The following is a 24,714-nucleotide window of genomic DNA, read 5'->3' as shown; positions in this document are numbered from 1 at the left end:
GACGCCTCTCGCAATTTTTCCACGATCGGTGCAACCCCATAACAATCACGGATATCCTCATTTCGTGTGATCGAACCGTGTCACGCCACCAATCCAACACAACATCTTCGTCTCCATTACCGCAAGACGCCGTTCATTTCTTTCTATAGTCGACCAACACTCAGAACCATAGGGAGCGACAGGACGGACGACATTGCGGTAGATTTTAGATTTGAGACGCTCGTTGATACCTCGATCACAAAGAACACCAGTCGTGGAACGCCACTTCCTCCAGGTTGCGTTAATGCGTGAAGCAATTTCATAACGCAGTTCTCCATTGGCTAATAGCGTTGACACGAGATATTTAAATTGCTCAATTCTTTGCAGTTCACTGCCGCTGACAGTGATTGTGCCTGTTTCATGGGGATCGGTCGTCAAAAAATCAGTTTTGAGAGACCATGTTGCATGAGGCGATCATTTCATTTTTGGACAAGTTGCTCGAGATCAGTTTTATTATCAGATGCTAGGAAAACATAATCTGCATAAAGCAAAGAACAAAGAGTAGTGGTGAAAGGGCGCTTCCTTGATGAAGACCAACAGAGACACGCAAGGGTTTTGATACACCCGCCACACTTCGAACTTTACTTTTCGGATCGTGGTAGAGCAATTGTACCCAGTGCTCGAGTTCTTCTGGTACTAAGTGTTGTAAAGCATACCAGATGAGTTCGTGTGGCACACGGCCAAACGCTTTCTCTAAATCCAGAAATGCAATGTAAAGAGGGCGATGCTTCTCACTGTGTTTCTCCATGAGTAACCGCGCAGCGTGTATTGCGTCAGTAGTTCCGCAGTTTTTGAGAAATCCGACTTGATTCACGGTTATTTCAACGATTTCGCGAATACGGTTGTCTAGAATGTGTACAAAAATCTTCATGGCAAAGTAACCGGCTCGGAGTTTAATTTGAATATTCTGTTGGACTGTCTTTCTTTTTCCATATTTGAACAGTGTTACTTTCTTGCCAGTCAGATGGTGTTCTTCCTTCCTAAATAAGTGTTGGGTCCCAGCTCTTCGCTTTCCAGAGCTCAGGTGCGATGTCGTCGGGTCCTGTGGCTATCCCCGATTTCATTCGTTTTATTGCCTCCTCGATTTCAGTTGCGCTGAGAGGTGGAACTGGTCCAAATGTCGGCAATGATTGTGGAAGTGGAGGATGAGCAAATTCTTCAGTTGAAGTCTGCTCGAAGTATTCTCACCATCTATCCGTTGCGGCTCGACTGTTGGTAAGCAAACTACGGTTCTTGTCATAAACGCAATAGAAGTGTTCGATATCCTGTGTAGGTTCGTTATGGCTTTTAGCAAGTCGATACAGATCTCTCTCGCCATCCCGAGTGTCCAGTTTATCGTAAAGATTTTTGTAATGGTTCGCTCGGGTGAGAGCGACTGCTTTCTTTGCTTTCCGGTTGCCATTCTTATAAATTTGCCAATTGGCCGGAGTTTTATCGTCGAGAAATTTGTGGTAGAGGCGTTTTTTTCACGGTTTTTCACGGTTGATGTACCGCTTACCCGGCTTGATTATCCCGAGGGTTGCAGAGGCCGCTTTGTGGATCGTGTCTTTCATTTGGTTCCACGATTCTTCCATATTCGTAATGGTGTAATGTGTAATCGTGTGAGTGAGATCATTTCTTCTTTCTTCTCATCAAATCGCCATCATTTAATGCGACGCGAGCCAGTGCGTTCCTCACGCTGTTTTATCGGTGGCTTAATTCGCAGGACGGCAATCAATGGCCGATATTGAGGTGCAGTGTCTCATAGGGAACGGCTTTGCAATGAGTCATCATCATCATCAACAACGGCGCAACAACCGGTATCCGGTCTAGGCCTGCCTTAATAAGGAAGGATTGTCTTGTTCAGTAAGAGCTTTGACCCTATGGTGAGATGTTTCGGGCGGAATAGTTTTTGTAAGCTGAAATAGGCTCTGTTGGCTGACAACAACCGTGCGCGGATTTCATCATCGTAGCTGTTATCGGTTGTGATTTTCGAGCCTAGATAAGAGAAATTATCAACGGTCTCAACGTTGTATTCTCCTATCCTTATTCTTCCCGTTTGACCAGTGCGGTTTGATGTTGTTGGTTGGTTGCAATCAGTGGCAGTGTTAAAATGTCGGCATCTTATGAGAATATAGTCGATTTGCATTTTACTATTCCCACTATAAAATGTAGTAAGGTGAGACAATCGTTTGATGAACTATGTATTCATAAGTACAAGGTTATGGGTGTCCGCAAAATAGATTATTCGCTCGCCACCCTCATTGCGCGAACCCTTTCCCCCGTGGCACCTGTTACCGTCTGCCTTTTCACCCACATGACCATTAAGGTCGCCGGCAATGATAATATAGTCGTCAACAGGCACGCGACAAGTCTTTTCACCGACAAGTTGCCAGAAGGCTTCTTTCTCGGCATCAGGTCGACCTGTCCGCAGTGAAGAAGTGAATAGTGCAATCAGCTGATATAATGGTGAGCTTCGACTTCTTTAATGACATCACGGAAACCCTCTGAGATGGCAATGCCAACACCATATTGAGTGTGTGGGCTACCAAAATAGAGAACTTTATATCCATTTTCACCGCGTTCGCGTTCAATGTTGCAGCTTTTGACACCAGACCATCGGGTTTCTTGCAGAGCGCAGATATCAAAGCGCCTTTTCTGAAAGGCTCTTGCGAGTTCCTCGACCTTTCCAGTTAGAGTACCAACATTTAGCATGCAGACACGTATTTGTTTTGTTCGGACTAACTTGCTTACGTCCTGACGCCATCCATGCGTCAAGAACCCTTGCCCATTTCTCGACAGGACCGGGGCCCGTCCTGCCGCGTCGACTGAGGTGGACGCCCTAGCATTTCTCCGAGGCTTGTGACTCAATCCGATCATCATGTTTGTAACGACATAGTATGCATTTACTTGGTCGGCCTGTCATGGGACCTGTCACCAAGAGAGATCTTTTCATGATCTCAGCATTTTATTTTTGTTTTACTGAGGATAGTACAAAGTACGTTGCCTCAAACCCTCCTCCTTTACCTGGGCTTGGGATCAGCATACTATGTTAATAGCATGGCGGAGTTAAATTTGAATGATTGTTTGTTAAAAAACAATTAATGTCATATAGAAGCCAATGGTATTGTTTAGATATGTAAAAAGTTTCAAGTGAATCGGTTGAAAAGTTTTCGCGGTTAAGTTTTGACACATGAAAACAAATATTTCAAATTATTATACTTACAGCTATACCAGGTCCATATAATAGCCCTTCCTGTTCCTCATAAAACTTATTTTCCGCCATCAAGGATTTCTGCCTAGCAATTCGAGTCGCTTTAGTTCCGGAAAGGTTGCGCTGCCATTGCCGCTGTTTTCGCTCCTGGTCTCTGTTTTCAGCGAAGTTTTTGCACGTTGATCCAATTTGGAACTGCAAATCATCCATAACTCTTTAAGATAGACAAATAGCCTTCGTTGAACATTCCAGCAGTAAAAAAGGCTGGCGGCTGATTCGGAGCAAGAAGCCAAACGGTGGAGTTGAAGCTCTCGTTTGTACTTTGCGTGTGACCACCCAAGCGCCTTTCCAACAAATCACGTTTCGTCAAATCTTCATAAATGGGAAGAGCGCGCCTTTCGAAGTCGGGGTGCAACGGTGGAGGGTGCTGCAGTAGCTATCCATTGGCTCCTACTGCTTCGGTTTTTTTTACCTATACCAGCTGTCAGCTCCAATAGGGCAATATTCATGTCGCGGATTTTCGTTGGTTAAACACCGATGGTAGTAAGTGGCCAAGATTTCTTTTTTCATTTCTTCTAAACTATTAATATTTCTTCTGATTGCTAGTACGAAATATGTAGAAAATTTTTTAATTAGCGCATCCGATCCGATGAAATTGCATATTTCACACTAAACTTCTCTTCATAGTAACTGAGAGTGATAGAAGTAAGTACGGAACCTTCGTGTTTTCTCATGCACTCTTCTATGTAATTTTCAGGCCATTCATCATAATCTTGGGAAGGTGCTTTTTTTTCGAAACGTACACGCTTGGCAGTAACTGTTTTTTACAGGCAAATCAATTACTTATCCGGAGTAATAGCCTATAAGCGTCGTTACACCATTAAGCGATTTGAAACCATGTTTCTTCCAAGGGCCGTCTCCGGAAACTTTAAAATGTTGTATCGGTCGGTCATGATTTTCATTTCCTTTTTTTCTTCTTCAACGGCTTTTTTCGAATATCATCCAAACATTAATTTTTTGCTTTCGTAAATATGCCGAAAGATGTTGTATGCGCTTTCGTTAAGGCCTTCGCACAAATCCATTAAACCGTAAAATAAGTTTAATCCTTCCATGCAAAGTTTTTCCTCTCGAAAAGCATGAGGACTTGCAGGTGTATTGTGGGCATCTTGACAGGCTATAATTCACTAGCTGGGCATATGTTCAGAATGGGAATTACACAAGATGATACATGTCCCTCCTGTAATGAGGAAGCGGAGCATTTTCTATGTGAATGCTTATGGACACATCAGGCATAAGATCTTTGGTGCCGATGTTCTCCAATTGCGTTGGATAGCAACACATCCACTAGCGGAAATCCTGCGATACGTTAACGAATCCGGAATATTCCGTTAGACGGGGGTGGCGAGTACAATGGGCCAACACGGCCTGAGTGCTCAGAAGCTGTAGCTTCTCCCCCACCATACACACACACACATTCTCGGCAAATAAAAAGATTTGAGAGTCCTGTGAATATCGTGAAAAATTGATATGCGTGCATAGGATTACATGGCATATCCTCACTACTTGCGGTTAATAGTTTTCTGGAAGTAGTACTTTTTGTGGTATCTCCGGCGGACTCATTTCTATCTTTCGACGCGCGCGGCCTTTTTCTTTTTCGTGGCCTTGACGATCGAGACGGAAATGTCCTTTCACTTTTTGGATACGTAGACATTTTCACGTTTCTGCGTTTCTGGCAATGCAAAAATTTCACTAGCCGACAAACTTGACCCATGGAGAAGTCCAATAAGCAACGAAACTCAACCGACATGGCGAACCTCGTCTGACTGAAAAATTCTGTTGACTTCGGTTGTAGCTAAACTATAACGTACGTCTGCTCTCAGAATCCGATCAGTGAAATAACAATGAAACTTCTTCTTATACCTGTTTCTCTGCGTATTCTACAGAGAGCGCGGAGCGGTTTAAATTCGAGTATTGAAACGCAGAGTTCACAGGATTGTAACTTTTATAATTTTTGGAATTTCGATTTGAAATTTTGAGGAAATATTCTTGGAAAATAGTATTATCGATTAAAAAAATGAATTTCTGGAAAGTTCTAATTGTATATCTCCCCTTAACAATGAAAATCTGCCTATGCTGAAATTATCCTCAGTTCAATTTTCTTTGCCTTGACATAAGGCCAAGGTCCATGAATACTGGTGTTTTCAGAATAATCTAGCATACAAAATGTCAGTCATCAGAAGAAGACAGGGTGTTCGTTCACTCAACAAATGAAAGACTGTAGTTTCAAAAAGCAAGACGGTACGGACGAGTTTGAATTGGCACCAGGTACCAGACAAGCATTTTAATTCCTTGGTTAGGCCTTCGCAAAGTGAGAGCTGTGAGTAGAGGCTCTTCTGCTGAGTGACTGCTCTACTTAATCCGCTAGCCATTAGCTAACTTTTTTGGAATAGATAAATTTGGTAGAAAAGAAAGGTAATTATAAGTTCTAATTCCAGAGAAGTGTCTGGAAATAATTGGCACCGCCATAGCACTTCCCTACCAGTGGTTGAGTACAAGGAAATTACTATGGTCCAGCTGGCCGTGTCGTGATGCCGTGTCCGTTGTACTGATCACCCGATACCTCAACGGGCTATAATGCGTCCGCGACAACGTTGTGGCAACAGGATACGTGCTGGATATCGGTGATAAACAGCCCAATATAATCTAGATGGCAAAATTGACATGGTGGGCGCTCATTTTTTTGTGGGAGTTAATTTTGCCGTGAAGAATCTCGTTGAGTGGTTGTGATGTGGTGTGTGTGCTTAAATGCTCTTACCGAGTCTATTGTTGAAAAGACATTTTCACGATAGAACGTTTGGGCGAAATCTTGAATCTTCGGAACTGAATACTTGTCGAAGTGGAGTATATTTGATATTTGATGGACGCGCAAAGAATAATGGACGCGCAAAGAATAATGGACGCGCCAAGAGAATTCCTTTTTCGCGATATTCAGCTTGTCCGGAGCTAATTGTTTATGTTTTAAAGAAACTGGTTGTCCTGGCATTGTGACTATATGATGCTTAGTTCGGTGACACGTCATTTTTCCAGTTCTGCTGAATCGCAAAGCCAACCGTGCATACGATCTGGAAGGAGTCCGTAATCTGTTCCAAGAATGTGTTAAGTAACGTCCGCTGTTACAAATCTCCATGGGAAATCCCGTCGAAGGCCGTGTGAGATTACCGATTCCGCATGTGGCAATTGGTGTTCCCTTGGTATCCAGAAGCTCGAACCGTGCCTTTCTGTATGGTCCTTGGAATTTAGAGCTCGGGTAAACGCATACATCGGCACCTGTGTCTATGAGGAGCCGTATTCTCGTATTTTTGTCGAACATAAACAGGTGGCACGAAGACGATGAAACGGGGCTGTTTACCACTTTTAACGGCTCCCGATGGCGTTTCCCGGAATCCAGTTACACGGTTTCACGCATTTGGTGGCTTTGACATTAAATCTTCAGTGATACCAGCATATACCTTGGGGACGAAGACTTTCGGATCTGGGCTGTGAATCCGATCGAGAATGAGAGCGTCGAGAGACGTTTACGTCCGGGAGAATTCTCGGGTTGGGACTCCCGTTTGACCGTGTGTAGCTCCGTTCGAAACTCTGCAAGCTGATTTGATAATTGCTGGACTAACTGCGTTAAACTGGTTTCCGTTGGTGAAGGCGAGGATGTTTCTCCACGATACTTGACGAAAGTGTGGCGTGAACCTTATCGGCTATGTTAGCTGCCGTTTGTAGTGGCTGACCATCCATCGTCGATATAATCGATTTAAGAGCAGGTGACAGGGGTCTTAACCATAGACTTCTTATCAATAGTCTTTGATAAGATGGCCTTCAGCTTCACACTTTCTGCACTTTCTCGACCTATCGTGCTCATTAGTGCATTTGCTGCGGAGTGACCGAAATCGAAGCATCTGAACAACCCTTGAGAGATACTTGCTCCTTCAGACGGCATATGATCCAATCTATGCTTACCTTGCCCGTGGTAATCAGTTTAATCCCTGATTCAACCGGCAAGCTAATAATACCGGTCTTTGTACCCCCATACGCCTTCTTCATCCTCTCTATCGTGCTTTCTTCTATTCCGCTAAGGTTTAATTGCTCGCTTAGCCCAGCACAGATATCCTCTCGTGGTGTGACTGTGTCTAGGCCTGTGCACTCGACTATCATCTGCTGCCTTGGACCTTTTACTTCCGCTTACTCTCCTAGTCAAAAAGATAAATATGAATTTTCCACAAGTAACATTTTCGCGAATACCACAGCCGCAAACAATCAACACCTTCCCAGCTATTTGGCAAGCGTGTTCGTAATGACAAGAATAGTGGGCTAGATGAATATTGCACCGAAATTCACAAATTTCCTGTGTAAAGGAAGGAACTGTCATTTCCCCGAGTCAAATCTTATCGCTCTAGTCTGTTGAAAAAAAAGTTATAACTAGAATTATGCGTAATTTCGTTTTATTCAACATCATCGTTCTCCCGAAAAGTTATCAAATAATGCATGTATACAAAATAAATAGTTGGTTTACAAAATAGATACATAAGTACAGCAAAATAGTCGTGTTAAGAGTATTATTTCGAAAAAATACATTGAAAATTTAAAATAATTTTTAAATAAACTAAAATATTCAGTTACGTCTAACAGTGGAATGTTACACATACATTGTTGTATATAAATAGTTACAATTTTGATTGTTTCGTCTTATAACACTAAAAATCACCGTCGTTCATATAATGTAGCTCGTCGCCCCAGTCATTGTTCGAAGGAGGTTCATTGTAACAGCATGACTTCTTTAACAGAAACGTAACATGTTTTTGTCGAATAACACAAACATACAAAATAAGTGGTGCTTGAATGGCATTAATAAACATGTGCACATAGAGGAGCGCATCGAATCGTAGCCAGGACAGGATAAAAAATAACCATGCAACAGACATGATTATGAGTATCAAAGAGTACATGATGAAACTGAAAGAGAATATTTATTGTTATAGACCCTCTGTTGATTTCGAATTTGCAGGAATAAATACTTTGATTTGAGTTTGTGCTGAATTCTGCCATATACATTTCGTCTGTTTATCAACTTTAAAGTTGTTACATAGAAAAAAATATCAATAATGATGCTACAAGCGATGGGCGTGAAAAATATTGCAATTCCAAGCCAACCTGAAAGAAAAATGTTGTGCTTATTTGTTCATTGTGATTAATTATTTCGAGTACCTATGGTTTCTTGATTCTCGATTATGTAGTTTTTTCGATATGAATCGGAGTCTAGGAAAAAGTGTGCAAACACAGCTAATCCAGCCATCATAAAAGTCATTCCCCAAGCATAACCAGAGTACCAGCAATACTTCCTGCCATCAGTGACTCTTAAAAAAACGTTCCGTGACCTAGAAATATTTCTGCTTATTCCCACTACTCCGTTAAAACAAAATTACTCTCATACCGGAAAGTTTTCCAAATATAATATCCAAAACTGTTGAGCCAGAAAAATGCCGCTAATAGACTTACATATAAAATTGTATCTGTTGAAAATATGAAAGTTAATTAGTTTCTCGAGATGAAATTGCAAGAAATGAAAGTACCTGCAACTAAGAAACTAACATGACTACTAAACTCTGTGAATATTCGCACCAAATCTGCAGCCTGACTTACAATCAGGCATATTGTGATTGTAGTTATTATATTTCCAATCAGATCCCTGGAAAGATAAATGAAGAAATAGGACTTGATTTATTACGTACTTTCATTTTGATTTTTCTCTTACCTTAGTGTTGGGAGGATAAAATATATTATTGCTACAATAAGTAATATAACTATCGAAATCCCATGGAAAATTGGGTTGATGATTTTTCTAAGGAGAAAATCTGTGTCAGTCCACCGTACTACTTTCTCAGGTGAACACACCATGGCAAACATGAACCTTTTGTTGTCTCCGGTCGTTGAGTAACCCTTCAAAGGTGTTGATGTTACGAAATTGGTTTCTTAGCGGAATACTGGAATTAAACATTTATACGTACTATTTCTAGGCAATATTGTCCCTGAACGTGATCGTAGTAAATTGGCTTTTTGTCAGTCTCAAGATCGGTGTCCATCATTGCGCTAGCCGGATTTTGTGTATAATGCCTAAGTTTGCCGTCTTCTAGCAAGACTAGTTCGTCTGAACTCTAAAAATAAAAATAGTTAGGTTTTGAAATTGAAGGGGAATAAAATGGGTGTACCCCTGGATAGTGGTAGATGGGCCATGATTGCTTTGCACTACATGCCGGCTTTCCTATGACAAACTTATAATTGACTTGGATGTTTCCTTGCCCATTTTCGTTTGTAAACACTGGTTGTAACGGTTCTGAAATATTGAAGAAAAGAAAGGGCTCAAATGATATTGTGTTTTCAGTTGCTCTGATATCGGCATTTTGTTGAAAATGTATTTAGCAATTTCTAGCTTACAGTTTGTGGATAAGCAATGACAGTGAGATTCTAGGATAGAATTTTTGGGAGGATTATAAATAAATTTCCACAAATTGGTTGTGCATATTGGGCAACTAATTCTTTATTTCTCAACAAACGTTAAGAAAGTGGTATCATTTTCAAGAACACTAATTAGGATCTTACAATCTCTCCAATACTATAACATTCGCTAGAAAGTAACCCATTGGCGAGTATCCGAACTTCATTTATTTTTAAAGAAATTCATTTCAAATCCGTTTAAGAATTACTTGTTTTCATTTATATAATGTTCAATCCAGACAAAAAATGGAACCCTTGTTGGAAATGCTGTCACATATTTGAAAAGTTGCAGTTTCCAAAACATATATTACTAAAATAAATGAGTCAAATCACAAAAACTACAAAGTTTCTTTCACAAACTACAAAGGATTGCTTAAACCTCACCAAAAAGAACCTCCGAATCATAGTGGGAATTCTCACTGGTCATTGTCGGCTGAACTATCACCTAGGGAAGCTAGGGATATCTACGGACACTGCCTGCAGGTTCTGTGAGGAGGAGGACGAAACCTCTATGCACGTCCTGGGACAGTGTCCGGCACTTGTGCAAAGTACGAGTAGGTCGATACATCTGGGAGAACACTTAATACCAGATGCAAAGCTGAAACTTCTGGAAGTGGGGAACATACTAAAGTTCCTAACGGTTACAGGCCTGCTTGAGATACTATGATCAATAGGTACACTATAACCAGTAAAAGGGGCACAATAGTTCTTCAAGGACGCGGTGCGACTTTCCCTTAACAGAATAATAATAAGTTTCTTTCGACAGGAAACTTGTTGGTTGGTTTTTGGCATCTAAATTTAACCATTTTACTTCAGAACTTATCCGCATCTGTGTTATGCCAATTATCACGCCTCTACAATAAGCGTAGAAGTTGAGGATAGCCAAAATAACCACTAGGGTTGATCATGGTCTATGGAATTGCGAAAATTTTTACCAGGATAGTGACTCGGAAGATGTGCTGCAGAATCCGTTCGAAACGCCATAGCGACAGTGGAATTGTGTATAGGCCTCCCGCCATTGGTTTGCGGACGATGTAACAGATCCTCGGAGTCGTTGCACTGGACGGAAACGTTTTCAATCAATAAAATCAATGTTTTTATGAAATGTGTAGTAATCAACCTCCTTGTTTGTTCGATGTATGACACTCAGAAACCTTATAAATTCTACTCATTTCTGTTCTTGGTTGTCTTTTGGGTCTTTACCGTATGATAGACTGGTTTTTAGCTGGAATGCACATACCACAGGATTTGGCAGACCAGTTTTAAGTGCTGGGGTACGAAATATGCGTACCTTTGTTGGTATTCTTTTGCTTTTGTGGCTCCATCAGAAATCACGATCATCAAAACACTCAGAATTAATACAATGATCAGAAAAGTTCTTCAAGCAGTCCTCATTTTCGACTCCAAGTGGCTATGAATTCTTATCTGATGATTGTGGTAGGTGCGGTAAAACCTCTCATCCCAGATACAAAAATATTTGGTGAGTAATACTTGTATGTGATCTAGCGGTATTATGATATACAACACTTCTTCGATTTGTTAATTCTGGTGTCCCTTTTAGTTTATCAACTCGACAAAAGTACACCTCATCGCACTAAACTGATAAAAAAATTCTTTTTCCATGAAAATCACCTTTCAAATTACTCTATGCAGGTTCATCGTGTTTTTTGTTGTGTTTACTTTAGGGGATTAGGCCACTCAGAATTTTGTTTGTTTTGTGAAAAAAACGCCCTTAACCCCTTAGGAAAGACATACTCAATGGATTAAAAATTATCTAAATATTTCCTATTTTGAATTTTAGAGTATCCCCTCTCAGTCCGTTTCGAACACTACATTTTTCAAGTTGGTTTTTGTTAAAATTGACATATTCAAAAAATCCTACGTACTTCTTTAGCTACATATATGTATAATCAAAAAAATGTCTCTATTAATCGTAAATTAAAAAGTTGTTTGCTATTGGCTTACATGCTCTTCAACAGATCATTTTTTCCTTTTCTTTTCCATTATTTTAAAAAACATACACTTAAACAATTAGGAACCTTTTTACAATTTTTGATTTACTTCATTGTTCCGCTGAAAAAAAATCGAAAATATGCTTATTTATCTCGACGCTACCCTGGCCGAACCTCTTAATAGAGAATCACAAACATCCAATTGATTGGCGAGGGATTTTCTTCTAGGTCGTGGTGTGGATCCCAAATATTTCTTTTGTTGATTGTTTACCAACGCTTAATTTCGATATGCTAAGAAGGACCGTAATTTCGCGAGTTGTTATTGGCCAATTGATTTCGATTAATATGTATTGTCGTCGCCACATACCTCGCACAGCGCAGCATAGTTTGCGCGTGTTTTTGTCTTTTTGAAAGTAGAAGAAGTAGAGGTAGAACTGGCTGAAGTGCTTTGTCATCTTCCATTTCAAAATCGCTATAAAATCTCTGATTCACACGATTTTCTTTTATAATGAAGATGAAATTATTTGCTATTAACACAGTTTTATAAAAGATTGGGTAGAAGTAGCAGAACAAGAGATAATCTGAAGGAGCAAGGTCAGCGGAGTATGGGGGTTAGACCAACCGCAACCAACCTAGTTCCGCAAAAAGTCCTCACGAGGTTAAAACTCTACTCTTAACGACGATGGCGATGTTTTATTGCCAACGTTTCTACGGCATCTAACATTTTTGTAAAGAACACACTTCTCATCTACACTGATCGAATAAAAGAAAATCTTTCGATATTTGTCCATCTAAGTGTGGACGCAACTGTTCAGGCAGTCTTCTTTGTTCTTGAGGGATAACTTGTAAGGAGCCCAGAAATCGAATTTCGTAAGATAAGCCAGTGATTCGCCTTTTTATGCTGACACGGTATATGTTGAACCTCTTTGATAGATCAGCATCAGTTACTTTATCGTCCTCCGCAAATGCCACTCACTATCCGCCACTTTCAAGCCCGTTTGTTCTTCCAGAGTGCGGCTTATCTTCGATCTTTCTTTCTCCACGAGACGTCGGAATTAATGCTAACATACACAAACAGGTTGTCGTAAATTGCACAAAAATTTCGACAAACATACGTTACTGTATTCGAGATGAAAATAATGCAGTAAACACTATCTTAAATGAATTTTATCTATTTCGATGTTGAAGACCTCGCAGTTTATTTGAGACGGAGACTAGGGATCAGAAACCTCTACCTTAACGCTCTCTTTAAATACACCTTCTACCACCCTCGAGCCAAACCAGCTAGCAAGTAGGAAAGGATTGCCTTTAAAGCAATTAACGTGGTGACTTGAGAGAATCGGAAAAAAACTTATGCAGGCACCCAATAGAATGAAATTTGTAGCATCCATTGGAAAAGCGCAATAAGTTTCTATACAACTGTATAACTACATGTAAGATAGTATACATAAAAATATATGAAAACGCCCTGGTGTTGCACAGCTCAATTTCATTATTTCAAATTGTGAACAGCCAGGTTCTGCATAACACACTGTGGCTATGTATCTGGCGGGAGAGAAGCTATAGCCTCTGAGCACTCCCTCGTCTAACGGAATACCCCGGATTATTTAATGTATCGTGGGTGGCACCGGTACCAAGGATCTGATGACTGATGCGTCAATAGGCGTGTCATTCACATAGAAAATGCTCCGTGGATTCCGCTTCCTCATTTCAGGAATGATAATATGAATAATTCCTATTCTGAACATATTTCCAGCTAGTGAATTATGGTCTGCCATAATGCCTACATTACTTTTAGTCTTAGCCAATGGTACTGATAATCCAATCGCTTGTTCTGATCCCGTTATGAGGGAGATTGAAACCTCTTGTGCTAAGGCATCCAAGATTTATTTCCCTCTACATCACAGTGACCAGGTATCCAGAGTCTTTCCATTGTATTGAATCTAAAGACAGAGTTCAAACAGTTTGTGCATATTGTCCCAAAGGAAAAGCCCGCTTCTCGTTACTATTAGAGAGATAGACTCCGACTTTAGCACCCTGTTCCGTTTTTCAGCTATCGGTGTAGAAGACTTCCATATATCTCGCTACGCATTCCACGATATCTACGCAGTTGAGTTGTAAACATGATATTACCGTTTACAAAAATGTCAAATTTAGCGATTCGCCATGTCATCTGATTTGTTATCGTCCAGCATTCCTTCCATTTTACATAAAGAAAGTGTTACTAAAGATGTTCTCACTGAGTTTCTAGATGATACGATCGCGCGCTCTCATTCACATCAACAAACACAGATTCTCTTTTAAAATCTAATTTAAATGATTATCTAGTGGTCAAGCGCAAGTGCATGCGTGTGTAGGGAAGAGTAACTGAGGTTCTGAGTACTTAGACCTTAGTGGTTCATTGTACTCAGAGTCCCCTTCTAACAGAATATCTCGCATTGGTTTATTTATTGCAGTATCTTCGATAATGAATTGCACATCCCGTCAATTGGTACATCAACATCATAGGCGGAATTATTACCGGTCAAAATACCCAGAATACTTCTGTATGTTTTCCTGTTTTAAAACAATTAAATATGCTGTGTATTTACTTGTTTCTGATAGGAAAAGTGTGTGTGTGTCTAGCGGTATTTATGTTCCGTTATCTATTCCTATGTTCAAGTTTAAGATAGTAGCATTAGCCACTACTACTGACACTCAAATTGTCAACGCCGGACCATCTCTTTTCTTTACCACACAAAAGCTGTAGTAGTTCAATCGTATTGAATCTAGATGTGAAGTTTAAACGAGTGCTACATTCCTGCTTAATGCGCCCAAGGCAGTTGACAATCTGTACCTTCCTATAGCAACACTGGATAAATATCATTCACGCCAGGTTCTTTCAAATGCCCAAAGGATTCATTGATGGCGACCGCTCTCGGAATTCTGCTAGTTTTTCTTATTTTTCGGTTTTTATTCCGTCCAGAAGCCGGGGAGACTCGTCTTGATCGGTTACGCCATATTGCTCTGTCAAAGGTCTGATTTGAATCGAGTAACAAGACCTTCAAATCGAGATCCAGCGTTTGCGAAAATTAAAAAGTGTAAGTTATTAACCACTTCAGCAATGCTTAAGGGAATTCTACATTAAACACCGCTGCAATTATTGTTTCCGTGATTTAGAATTACATTATATTGATTCTAATTAATAATCAAGAAAATCTTTTTTACGCATCATCGTCATCAGCAGGCCTTAGTAAGGAACTCCAGGCATCCCGGATTTGCGCCAAATTCCTGCAACTCGATATCCCTAAACGTTGCCTGGCGTTCTGATCAACGCTGCATCTGAGACAGGGTCTACCACGTCTTCTTTTTCTATCATGGATATGTTATCGCCCTTAAAAATTGTCCGGGTTGGATCATTCTCAACCATAGGAATTAAAAGAGTCGCCCACCGCAACCTATTGAGCCGGATTTTATCCACAACCTGACGGCCGTGATATTGCTCATAAATTTCGTCGTTATATAGGCCTCGGAGGGGGAACACAAATTCTTCGGAGGATACTTCTCTCAAACGCGGCCAATAGTTCGCAATTATCCTTGCTAAGAACCCAAGTCTCCGAGAAATACATGAACAAAATCTTATTAAAATCGGTTCACATTCTGTCTGCCTATCAATCTGCCGCACGCACTTTTCTCCAAAACGGCTGCATCAATTCAAACGAAATTTGGTGGACATATAAAAAGTATGAAATCCATAGGGATGGGAGTGGAATAAGTTTATGTGAAGCTTAAAGAGAGCTTCCCATACATGCAACTAGACTGGATTAAGAATCACTAGTGCCTGATATAACAAGGCGAGGCTGGGCATTAATCCAGCTTACGCCACCATAGTACCATTCAGCACAACATTCCTGGAAGCTGGGATTAATTCCTCTTCAGATGCAGGCAAGAAAGGCGATCTTTAGAATATGCGGGAGTATCAATGAGGTGAGGAGTTGTCTAAATTGAAGGAAGATTGACATTCTTTCTAAGAGGAATCCTGAATTAGTGTCACCAAGGGATAACATGACAGCGAGGGAAAAATAACAGATGTCAACTTTAAATACTTGGAAGTAGAATTATGCCTGTATAGCTAGTAAAGGACCATAATCGGTCTTCTAGGACCCAATGCAATTTCCCTTGACAGTAATATTGTTATTGTGCATCAGTATATATTTATAGGCAATGTTGGCAGGCTTGTTTAGAATGAGCAAAATATTTATGTCTTTTGACTTTGATTTTTTGAGTAGAAAAATATGTAGAAAGTTTCTCACGGACCAGGCAGCCGATATTTCGACTTGTTTGCGTTTGTTTTAAGTTGACTTCTGCGAAGTCAGCAAAAAATAATCAACACTACTGTGAAACCAAATACCAACGAAAGAGGACTATTATTATAAAGTTGTTTCCAGAAAGAGTAAATAAATAGTTCTTGACAATTATACATAATTCAATGTATAACTATGCACTAGAGGAAATGTTGTATGCTCAAGATTTCTCCCATAAGAATGCCTGAAACCTCAAGCTTCCGGTTTCCCCTGGTTGTGTTATTATTCTAAAAATGAAAGAATGAAAAACGACTTATAAGGGTTTGGTAGTGGACTTTTAAACGTTAAAAAGTCGTTGTCTACAGTCAGCATTTCGATTTTTTTTAAGAATGAAATGTGCTGATTTCCGCTTATGCGCTTGCTTATAAAGTTGGTCCCCCTGAAAACTGACGGCATGAAGATTTGGTAGTAAATAACCTCCTACCTTTGGCACATCAGGGTAGTCATAATTACTCAAACGATGCTAAAGATGAAGACGCAGAGTATGAAGAATACTTTGAAAACAGCTAAGGGAAAGAAAGTTAGCTGGCGGTTTTGTTTTGATAAACGTGGGTGTTTAACTCGAAAAAGAGGAGTCCGTAGACCACATGAGAGGAAGTAGTTACTTCCCAAGTGGTCTGGTCCGTCGCCAAGTGGATGCGGATTTGGGAGTTCCAGCATCCTCAACAGCTAAGGGAAGATTCTTGGCCATATAGAACCACTTTGATATTAGTTACTCATCACTACTGGTCGGATCTTGTATTTCTGCATTTTCAAATTCATTGTAAAATTGATTCTTCAAACTCTGAATTTATTTTATTATTTTATTTTTCGGTCTACATTCTTCCGCCATTTCCTATAAGGTATATTGTTTCTGGAGTATATTTTTATAATTACTGCTTGTTGCATCCGATAGTTTCGAGTTACTGTAATAATAATAATAATCGTTGGCACAAGAATCCATATTGGATCAGGGCCTTGAAGTGTGTTAGAGCACTTCATTCAAGACCGAGTTACTGTGATACATGTTAATCAGTTTTTCGATTTCGGCTTCAAACGACTATTTTTCTCACCCTCACTCCCCAAACCCTCGCAAAGTAAAGTTGATCGACATAGCTGCGGCTCTCCTGATATTCAAGGAACGTGTTGGACATATGCATGAATATTTGGATATGCGAAAGCTCTGTATGCGCTAGCCCACAATCGACCACAAACAACGAGTTGACGATTCTGAGCAGTGTTTCAAGCTCTTCTTCCATAAAATTTATGCATCGATATGCAAAACATGGCTCCAGTATCTCACACCAGAATCAAACCGGTCGTCATCTGAGTGGACTGCACGTAGTGAACCGACTCCAAAGCTTGCAAAGACGCAACAGTCGGGTGGCAGGCATCAGTATTTTAGGATGTGCACGGTATAATATTCATCGATTATCTTGAGAAGGGAAAAACCATCAACAGTAACTATTATATATCATTATTGAAACGTTTGGAAGGTCGAAATCGCGGAAAAGTGGCTCCATTTGAAGAAAAAGAAAGTGCTGTTTCATCAAGACAATGAACCGTGTAATACCGATCTACCGTGTTCTCCAGATCTAGCCCCCAGCGACTTTCTCGATGATTAACAATTATGTTTGCTGATGATGTTGGCATTTCGCAAGGATCAGTAAATGTCATTTTGAAAGAAAATTTGGGTTGCGGACACGTAAATTCTCGATTGGTGCCGAAATCGCTGAATTTTTTCGGAAAAGATCGAGTTTCTTGCCAAACATTCAACTAATATCATTCCCCAGCCACTATATTCGCCTGATTTAGTTCCGTGCGACTTTTGGCTGTTCCCCAAACTCAAAAGGGCGCTTCTAGGAAATTGTTTTGAGTCGGTTGAAGAAATCCAACGTGCATCGACGCGCGCTCTGAGGGCTATACTCGGAAGTGACTCGAAAAACCGCTGACATAAGTGTGTAGTGTCTGGAGGCGATTACTTTGAAGGGGGCGAAATCGATTTGGATGAATAAATACAAAATTTCTGAGAAAAATTTAAATGGTTCTGGTTTTTTAGAGACCACAGTATCTTTAGGGTGCTTCCTTCTGCATAATTAGTGGGGAAAAATGACCAAAAATTGCAAAGTTTTTGATTTTTACTATTTTGGACTGCATTGATATTCATATTCTTAGAAAATAAGTTGGTGATGTAAAATTTAAATCCTTTTTGGCTTCAGATAAAAATTGGAGTCGTTACATGGTACATGTTTTCAAACAAATTCGCAAAAGTCGTTCGGAATAAGTCTAATAAAATGTCAATCCAATTTGATTAAATTCCAATTGATCCCATTAAAAAAATTGAGCTTCTAATGTGGTTTTCCCGCTTAAAGAAGGTGCGCCTCTTTCTCAGAATCGCAGATTAGTTTTTCTAGGTTCAGGTTAAAAAGGGTGCATGATAGGACATCCCCTTGTCTTAGACCGGTGTTGATTTGGAATGGTCTCGACACCGAACCTGTTATTTTTATCTAGTCTCACACATTGGTCAGGGTCAGTCTTATAAATTTGGTCGGAATACCGAATTCTCCCATGGCCGTGTACAGTTTTACCCTGGCTATGCTGTCATAGCCTGCCTTGAGGTCGATGAAAAGATGGTGCAACTGATGGCTATATTCTAACAATTTTTCCAGCGTTTGTCGCATAGAGAAAATCGTGACAGTTGCTGATTTGCTTAGAGTGAAGCCTCTTTGGTATGGGCCGATGATGTTTTGGGCATATGGGGCTACACTTTTTTCATAATGGTCAGAAAAAGTTACTCCTTCTATCTAGTGTTTTTTTAATGAAATACCTGGTCGAATTTAAACAGCTCTGAAATATCTAAACCAATTGAGGTTGAAATATTATCTACTTAAATTTATTATTTATTAAATAATAATCTTTTTTTAATATGCTAGACGAAAACTATTCTTTGATTTTTGATTGCATCTTAGTTTTTTATCTGCTTTGTTAGGCCTCCCACTCACACAACAGTAAGTTTGATTTGACCTAAAAAATTCACCGCCTGTACATACGAGTACTATCGATTATCTCCCTAAAAGGCAGCTAAACATCTTCCTATATTAAAGCCATTGTCCACGAATGGTATAGAATGTACCCATATATGAATCGATTTATTTCCAGATTAGGAAAAATCATAGGACATATAATCTCATATGTCATATAATTTAATTTCATATACATATAATTTCCTAATAGTTCAGTGTTCTAAGAACGGTTTTTTGCTTCTGAAGATTCATTTTTGATTGGAAGCAGTTCAGCAATTCTTCTCTGGGAAAAGCAATGCACAAAACGTAGATGATAAATAAATAGATATAATAATATGGTAAATAAATACACTAAAATTTCCTAGCGGGTGACAAAAGGGTAGTACCTGAAAAGTTCATTATAATTGCCTGATAAGAATGTCTTCAACGTGTTGTTACAATTTGAAACAAGAATCTTATCTCAATATTGAAATTGCTATCATCTGATATAACAACTAGACATCTGTGGTGTGAAGTCTTTCCTGTCGCCAGATGCATTATTTATAATCCTAAAATATTTGAAGCAAAATAAGGTAAATGAGAGAATTACCGGAATGCGTCTCATTTACATGAGTACAACTGGAATCCAATAGCACTTCGAATTTCTCACAGCATTTGTTAACACGGATTGGTTCCAGTTTATCGGTCAAATGTGCTTGGCTGCTACTATGGTTACCCAGGAACAATAACACGAACGCAATGCGAGTCAAAGTCGGGACGAATACTTTCTGGTGAAACACAGGCACAAGCTGGCGCGGCATTTTGCTCGTTTCCTTCCGAATTCCTTGGTTTCTTCCTCATTAGCAATCAAGTCCCCTTTAGCACTTGCAACTGCAAAATCACTATAATCGTTGCTATATCATATGATGCAGTTGCTCAAACAGGAGGCCCTAGGGGTGCAACTACGTACGTATATTGAGATGCAGATAATGTTGAGTTATGTCTGGGCATACAACTGGAAGCGGCTTTTTGCTTCTTTACCATTCATGATGAGTTTCGACTTGATTGCGGGAATTGAGACGTTTCCTGTCTCATCACAGTCACGTTGATGCGTCTCATGCAAATTAACCCACAATGCTTGCAATGGACAGTTATAATCAGCGTTTATTCGAGAATTAGTTCCACTGAGTAGTTAAAATTGGATGATACTGCGCGTTCAAAGTACACTAATTGGTTCTAGTTTCGGTGAACACATGTTTATCGTGAATAACTGGTTTCGTCTGAGCGCACTAGTGTATCTAAATCTCAGCACAAGTCGGTAACGCACTAAACAGTTCTAGCGAAAGCTTACGACGATGCTTGTTTCAAAAAGTAACGAAAAGTCTACTCAAGGAATGCGTTTTACGTAGAACCTCGCGGAAGGCACACATTACGGTTTCGACCAAATAAGCACTAAAATGTCATTCCTTGGCAGAGGAAAAGAGTGACGAAACGGAGCGGACGCACTCATTACATACACAACTAGAAATACCTTACCCTTACTTTCTTCAAGCGTATGAGTCAAACTTGGAACAAGTTGTATTGTCCCTGGAGTCAGTGTTGCGTAAACTTTTGCGGGTGTAGCCTGCATTTGAGATCTATCCTCAATTCCACTATTGTTCACTAGCCAGTTGAATAAAATCTGTATAGCAATATCATTCTCCACAGAACATTTTCCTTTAATAGAATTGTTTATCACCTTAAGGGGCTACATACAGATGCAGTGAGTGATGTGACAACAATTTCTTGATTTTTTTCGACAGCATAATAAATATTTATTTTAAAAACTGTTAACAACATCTATTAATGTATATTGGGGGCTACGGGAAAAAATTTTGTTTAAGAACAAATGTTTAAAAATGACGGGTTTACAGCTGTTTTCCCGAGCCGACCCCGTTTGTGAACGGGATAAAGGCTGAAGAAAAAGAAGAAGAAGAATGTTTTACAGTTGTTTTCCAGGAGTATTTTTTGGCAATACCGTGCTGGGACACTCTTTTTTAAAGTTTTGTTTGCAAAACAAAACTTTATTAAAATCGGTTCAATGTCTGTCTGTCTGTCTGTCACATGCACTTTTCTCAAAAACGGCTATACCGATTGACACGAAATTTGGTGAGAAGGTGGGAACTGTGAACGCCCAGATATGCACTGAGTGATATCCTTCTACGTTGAGATTTAGCGGGGGTCCCCATACAAGTAAAAGGAGGGTGTAAAAATGTTTTCATCGAATATAGTTATGTGGGGTATCAAATGAAAGGTCTCGATTAGTACTTTTCGAAGCCGGTCTTAATTTTTTAGAAAGGCGGAGAGTGGGAGGGGTGAAAAGTGATGATTTTTTAACGGACTTATTCTCAAAAACTACCCAATCGAAAATCCGAAAAAAATCATGAAGCTGCCTCTATATGCTGCCCAGGCCTCAAAATACTCTCCATATCGATATCAGTTCAAATCGAGTTAATAATAGTATATTACCATATTTTTGGGAAAATTAAGTAAAACCCTCCTTAAGTTTATTCCAGAGTTATAGTTGGTAGTAGTATAAAATATAATATAAAGCATATTATCCCCAAGTTTGATCAAAATCATACTATTAGTAACGAAGTTACAGTAACTCAAAGTTTTCTTTACCGTGTAAATTTACAACCTGAAGTATTAAATCTGACATGCTAAATGCATATACATAACGGGCTACATACAAATGCGATAGTTATGCACTCAAATATACTCACAGAAGAAGCAAACAAAACCTTTCATACCTTAAGCGCCCAGTTTCCGGTTTCCCGACTTGTTTTCCTTCAGCCTTTGTCCCGTTCACAAGCGGGGTCGGCTCGTCGTGATCGGTTTTACCATTTGTTTCTATCGAATGCCTGATCTGGGTGCAATCTCGAGGCTTTTAAATCCCCATAGGGCGTATCAAGCCACCATTGTTTCGGCCTGCCTTTTGGTCGTTTACTTCTGGCAAATGAATTTTCGTTAGCACGAATTGCGTGACCATACCATCGGAAGAGGCCTCTCGCAATTTTTCCACGAGCGGTGCAACCCATAACGATCGCGGATATCCTCATTTCGGATGTGATCAAAACGTGTCACGCCACTAGTCCAGCGCAACATCTTTGTCTCCTTTACCACAAGACGCTGGGACACAATCTTTCAATACGCGGCTCATCTGAAATCATAGTTTCAAAAAGCGTTTGTTAGTACATATATTGTATTGTCTAGTCACCGAAAAGAAGGATTTGTAAAAATACGAACTTTAAAAATGTGGCGACGATTTCAGCAAAATGTTCATCTTCCCCAGGTGTTAAATTTTCGATATTTTTAAATTAAAAAAAAATGTTTTAAAAAAAATGGAAAATCTTTCATGCAGCGATTAGCTATTATCATAATAAATAAATAATATAAATTGGGTGTTGATTAGATTGGTATTTTTTTAGTAATGGTGCCCACCGCGAAGGTACTTTTAAAAAACACGATCCTGAGATAATCGCGTTTACAGTTTGTTCTTCCTTGTTATAAATTAATTTATTTGAATTCACATCAATTTCAGTTTCGCGTAGTATTCCTTCTACAGACTCCAGAATTTCGATTTGATGCTGCCTACGAACCATAAATATAAGCAATCACTATGGTTTTTATTTTTCCGGCAACACAACTCCTAATAGGATGTTTTAACATATCCCCTGATTTCTGATTTCAGGTTTTCTACTTCATTTTGAAAATGAGTCAGTTGCTACAAAATTTCACTCCAAATACTATCATTTTACCTATAAATTATAGCATTTTTATTTCTTTTTTATCTCAAAATATGCATGGTGTACTTCAATCCATTCCAATTTACATCTTCAATTAAGCTAATATATCTATTATATTTTGGAAGTGATCTCTGCGAAGATGTTGTACCACTGATGTATCGTAGGATATAGAAACAAATCAGACTGTCATGAACACATGGATACAGACATCGCTCTATAACTGGCGAGTTTCAGTTGTGACTGTGTTAACAATAATTATTGTTACCTGTGTACAAGATCGGCGTCATCGCGCGGTCATACCTCACCGGCTTCCATTATTCTACCACACTCATCAGAGTTTTGTAGGGGAACTTAACTGCTATGAGGCAAAGTGGACAATTTTAGCTCTTTCTTTCATATGGACCCAAATGAAATCGAGAGAGATGAAAGAATGTATCTTTTTTTTCGCGTTGTGTTTTAAATCCATCTTATGCACTTAAGTGCGTTCTCTCTCCACATGCTTACCAATACATAATGAACAGACCAATCTGGTTATGTTCATAAGATGAATATTCTCTCAAGATCGAGTTGAATGCGGGAAAACGAAGACTAGGCTTAAGATGCGCTCAACTTAATTCTAATTGGTATGCAGACTACAAGGTGCTGAATAAAGAGAATAGGGTCCAAGTGGGGCTTGGTTATAAAGTGCCGGTAAAAATGATAAAGACATCCCACATTTTTTCAAGAAATCGTAAAATAATAGAACCAATTCCAGAAGCTGTATATGTATCTAAGATGATCACACCACATTATAAATATTCTCCTGAGTAGTTTACAGACACTTAACGTAAAACTCTATTCAGTTCGGTATTGTTAAGATAGTAAGAATTATTATTTATTGTATTTTTCCTGGGAAAAGTATATCATCTGGCACTTTTCTACATTAAGATGTAAATTATTATCATTGCACCACTGCTCAAGGGATTGGAGCTTAGATTGAAGAAAGACTGCATCAGAGTGTGTGTCGATGGTATGGTACAGTTTCAAGCCGTCAGCATAAAAACAAGTCAGGAAACCTGAACCTTGACGCTTATAAAAGGTATAAAAGGTTTTGTATTTCCGTTTTTGATATTTAAATTGCTCAGTGCTGTCAGCTGCAGTAACCTGCCCAGAACTGAGCGAATTAAATATCTCGGGTCAATGCTATCAGTCATCGCGCAATGAAATTGTTTCACGCATTAATGCGACCTAGATAAAGTGGCATTCCACAACTGGTGTTCCTTGTGATCGACGTATCAGCGAACGTCTCAAATCTAAAATTTTCCGCAATGTCCGTCTGCCGCTCTCTATAGTTCCGAGTGTTGGTCCACTATAAAAGACAATGAATGGCGTCTTGCGGTAATGGAGACAAATATGTTACATTGGACTGGTGGCGTGACACGTTTTGATTACATCCAAAATGAGGATATCCGCGATAGATATGGGGTTGCATCGATCGTGGAGAAACTCCGAAATTGCTCTGAACATCGAAGTCAATGGTAAGCGACCAAAAGGCCGGCCGAAACAATGGTGATTTGATACGCGGGATGGGCATTTGAAAGCGAAATTGCATTCAGAGCAGGTATTTGATAAAACAAAATGGCGAAACCGATCACGACGAGCCGAACCCGCTTGTGAACGGGACAAAAGCTGAAGAAAAAGAAGAAGATGTGAGAAGCGACGAGCGCATGACAGCTCCTTGTCACATAGTTGAAAATTCAATTGTCCTCTAGTTTTTAGAGAGCGATTTAAATAAATCATTTGATGGAAAACCCTGGATTGGAAATAGTCAACCCCGTACACTTCAGACTCTGAGTTTAATATTATTAGCAAATAATATAATATATAAACAAGTCG

The 24,714-nt window shown here is 39.5% G+C and overlaps 2 protein-coding genes across 3 annotated transcripts in view; one reads left to right on the top strand and one right to left on the bottom strand.

The window, feature by feature from the left end:
• The window catches only part of LOC119658591 (RNA helicase aquarius), a 131,068-nt gene that overhangs the window by 1,913 nt on the left and 104,441 nt on the right, over window positions 1-24,714 (top strand). The window lies entirely within an intron of this gene.
• Window positions 7,709-20,557, bottom strand: LOC119658592 (probable G-protein coupled receptor Mth-like 5). Of its 2 annotated transcripts, XM_038066052.1 has the most exons (10): window positions 20,022-20,557; window positions 19,662-19,953; window positions 9,490-9,614; window positions 9,289-9,435; window positions 9,036-9,220; window positions 8,854-8,969; window positions 8,715-8,793; window positions 8,489-8,658; window positions 8,299-8,434; window positions 7,709-8,236 (listed from the first exon to the last, which is right to left on the bottom strand). In XM_038066052.1, the coding sequence occupies exons 2-10, from the start codon at window positions 19,870-19,872 to the stop codon at window positions 7,978-7,980; spliced, it is 1,428 nt and encodes a 475-aa protein (XP_037921980.1). In that variant the 5' UTR covers window positions 19,873-19,953; window positions 20,022-20,557; the 3' UTR covers window positions 7,709-7,977. The 2 variants fall into 2 exon arrangements, with proteins under 2 accessions (XP_037921980.1, XP_037921979.1); XM_038066051.1 differs by having other exon boundaries at window positions 19,662-20,557.

This window comes from Hermetia illucens, chromosome 6 (assembly GCF_905115235.1).
Source record: "Hermetia illucens chromosome 6, iHerIll2.2.curated.20191125, whole genome shotgun sequence".
Taxonomy (NCBI): Eukaryota; Metazoa; Arthropoda; class Insecta; order Diptera; family Stratiomyidae; genus Hermetia; species Hermetia illucens.
Note: the sequence above shows the minus strand (reverse complement) of the source record. Positions and strands in the feature narration are given on the sequence as shown.

Bases quoted from the DNA above. Each gene is read 5' to 3' on its own strand.
- LOC119658592 (XM_038066051.1), bottom strand. From the start codon at position 19,872: ATGCCGCGCCAGCTTGTGCCTGTGTTTCACCAGAAAGTATTCGTCCCG. The intron at 9,615-19,661 runs GTAATTCTCTCA...TCAATATTTCAG, and splicing joins TGTAAATGAGACGCATTCCG to AACCGTTACAACCAGTGTTT. The intron at 9,436-9,489 runs GTACACCCATTT...TTTTATTTTTAG, and splicing joins CCATCTACCACTATCCAGGG to AGTTCAGACGAACTAGTCTT.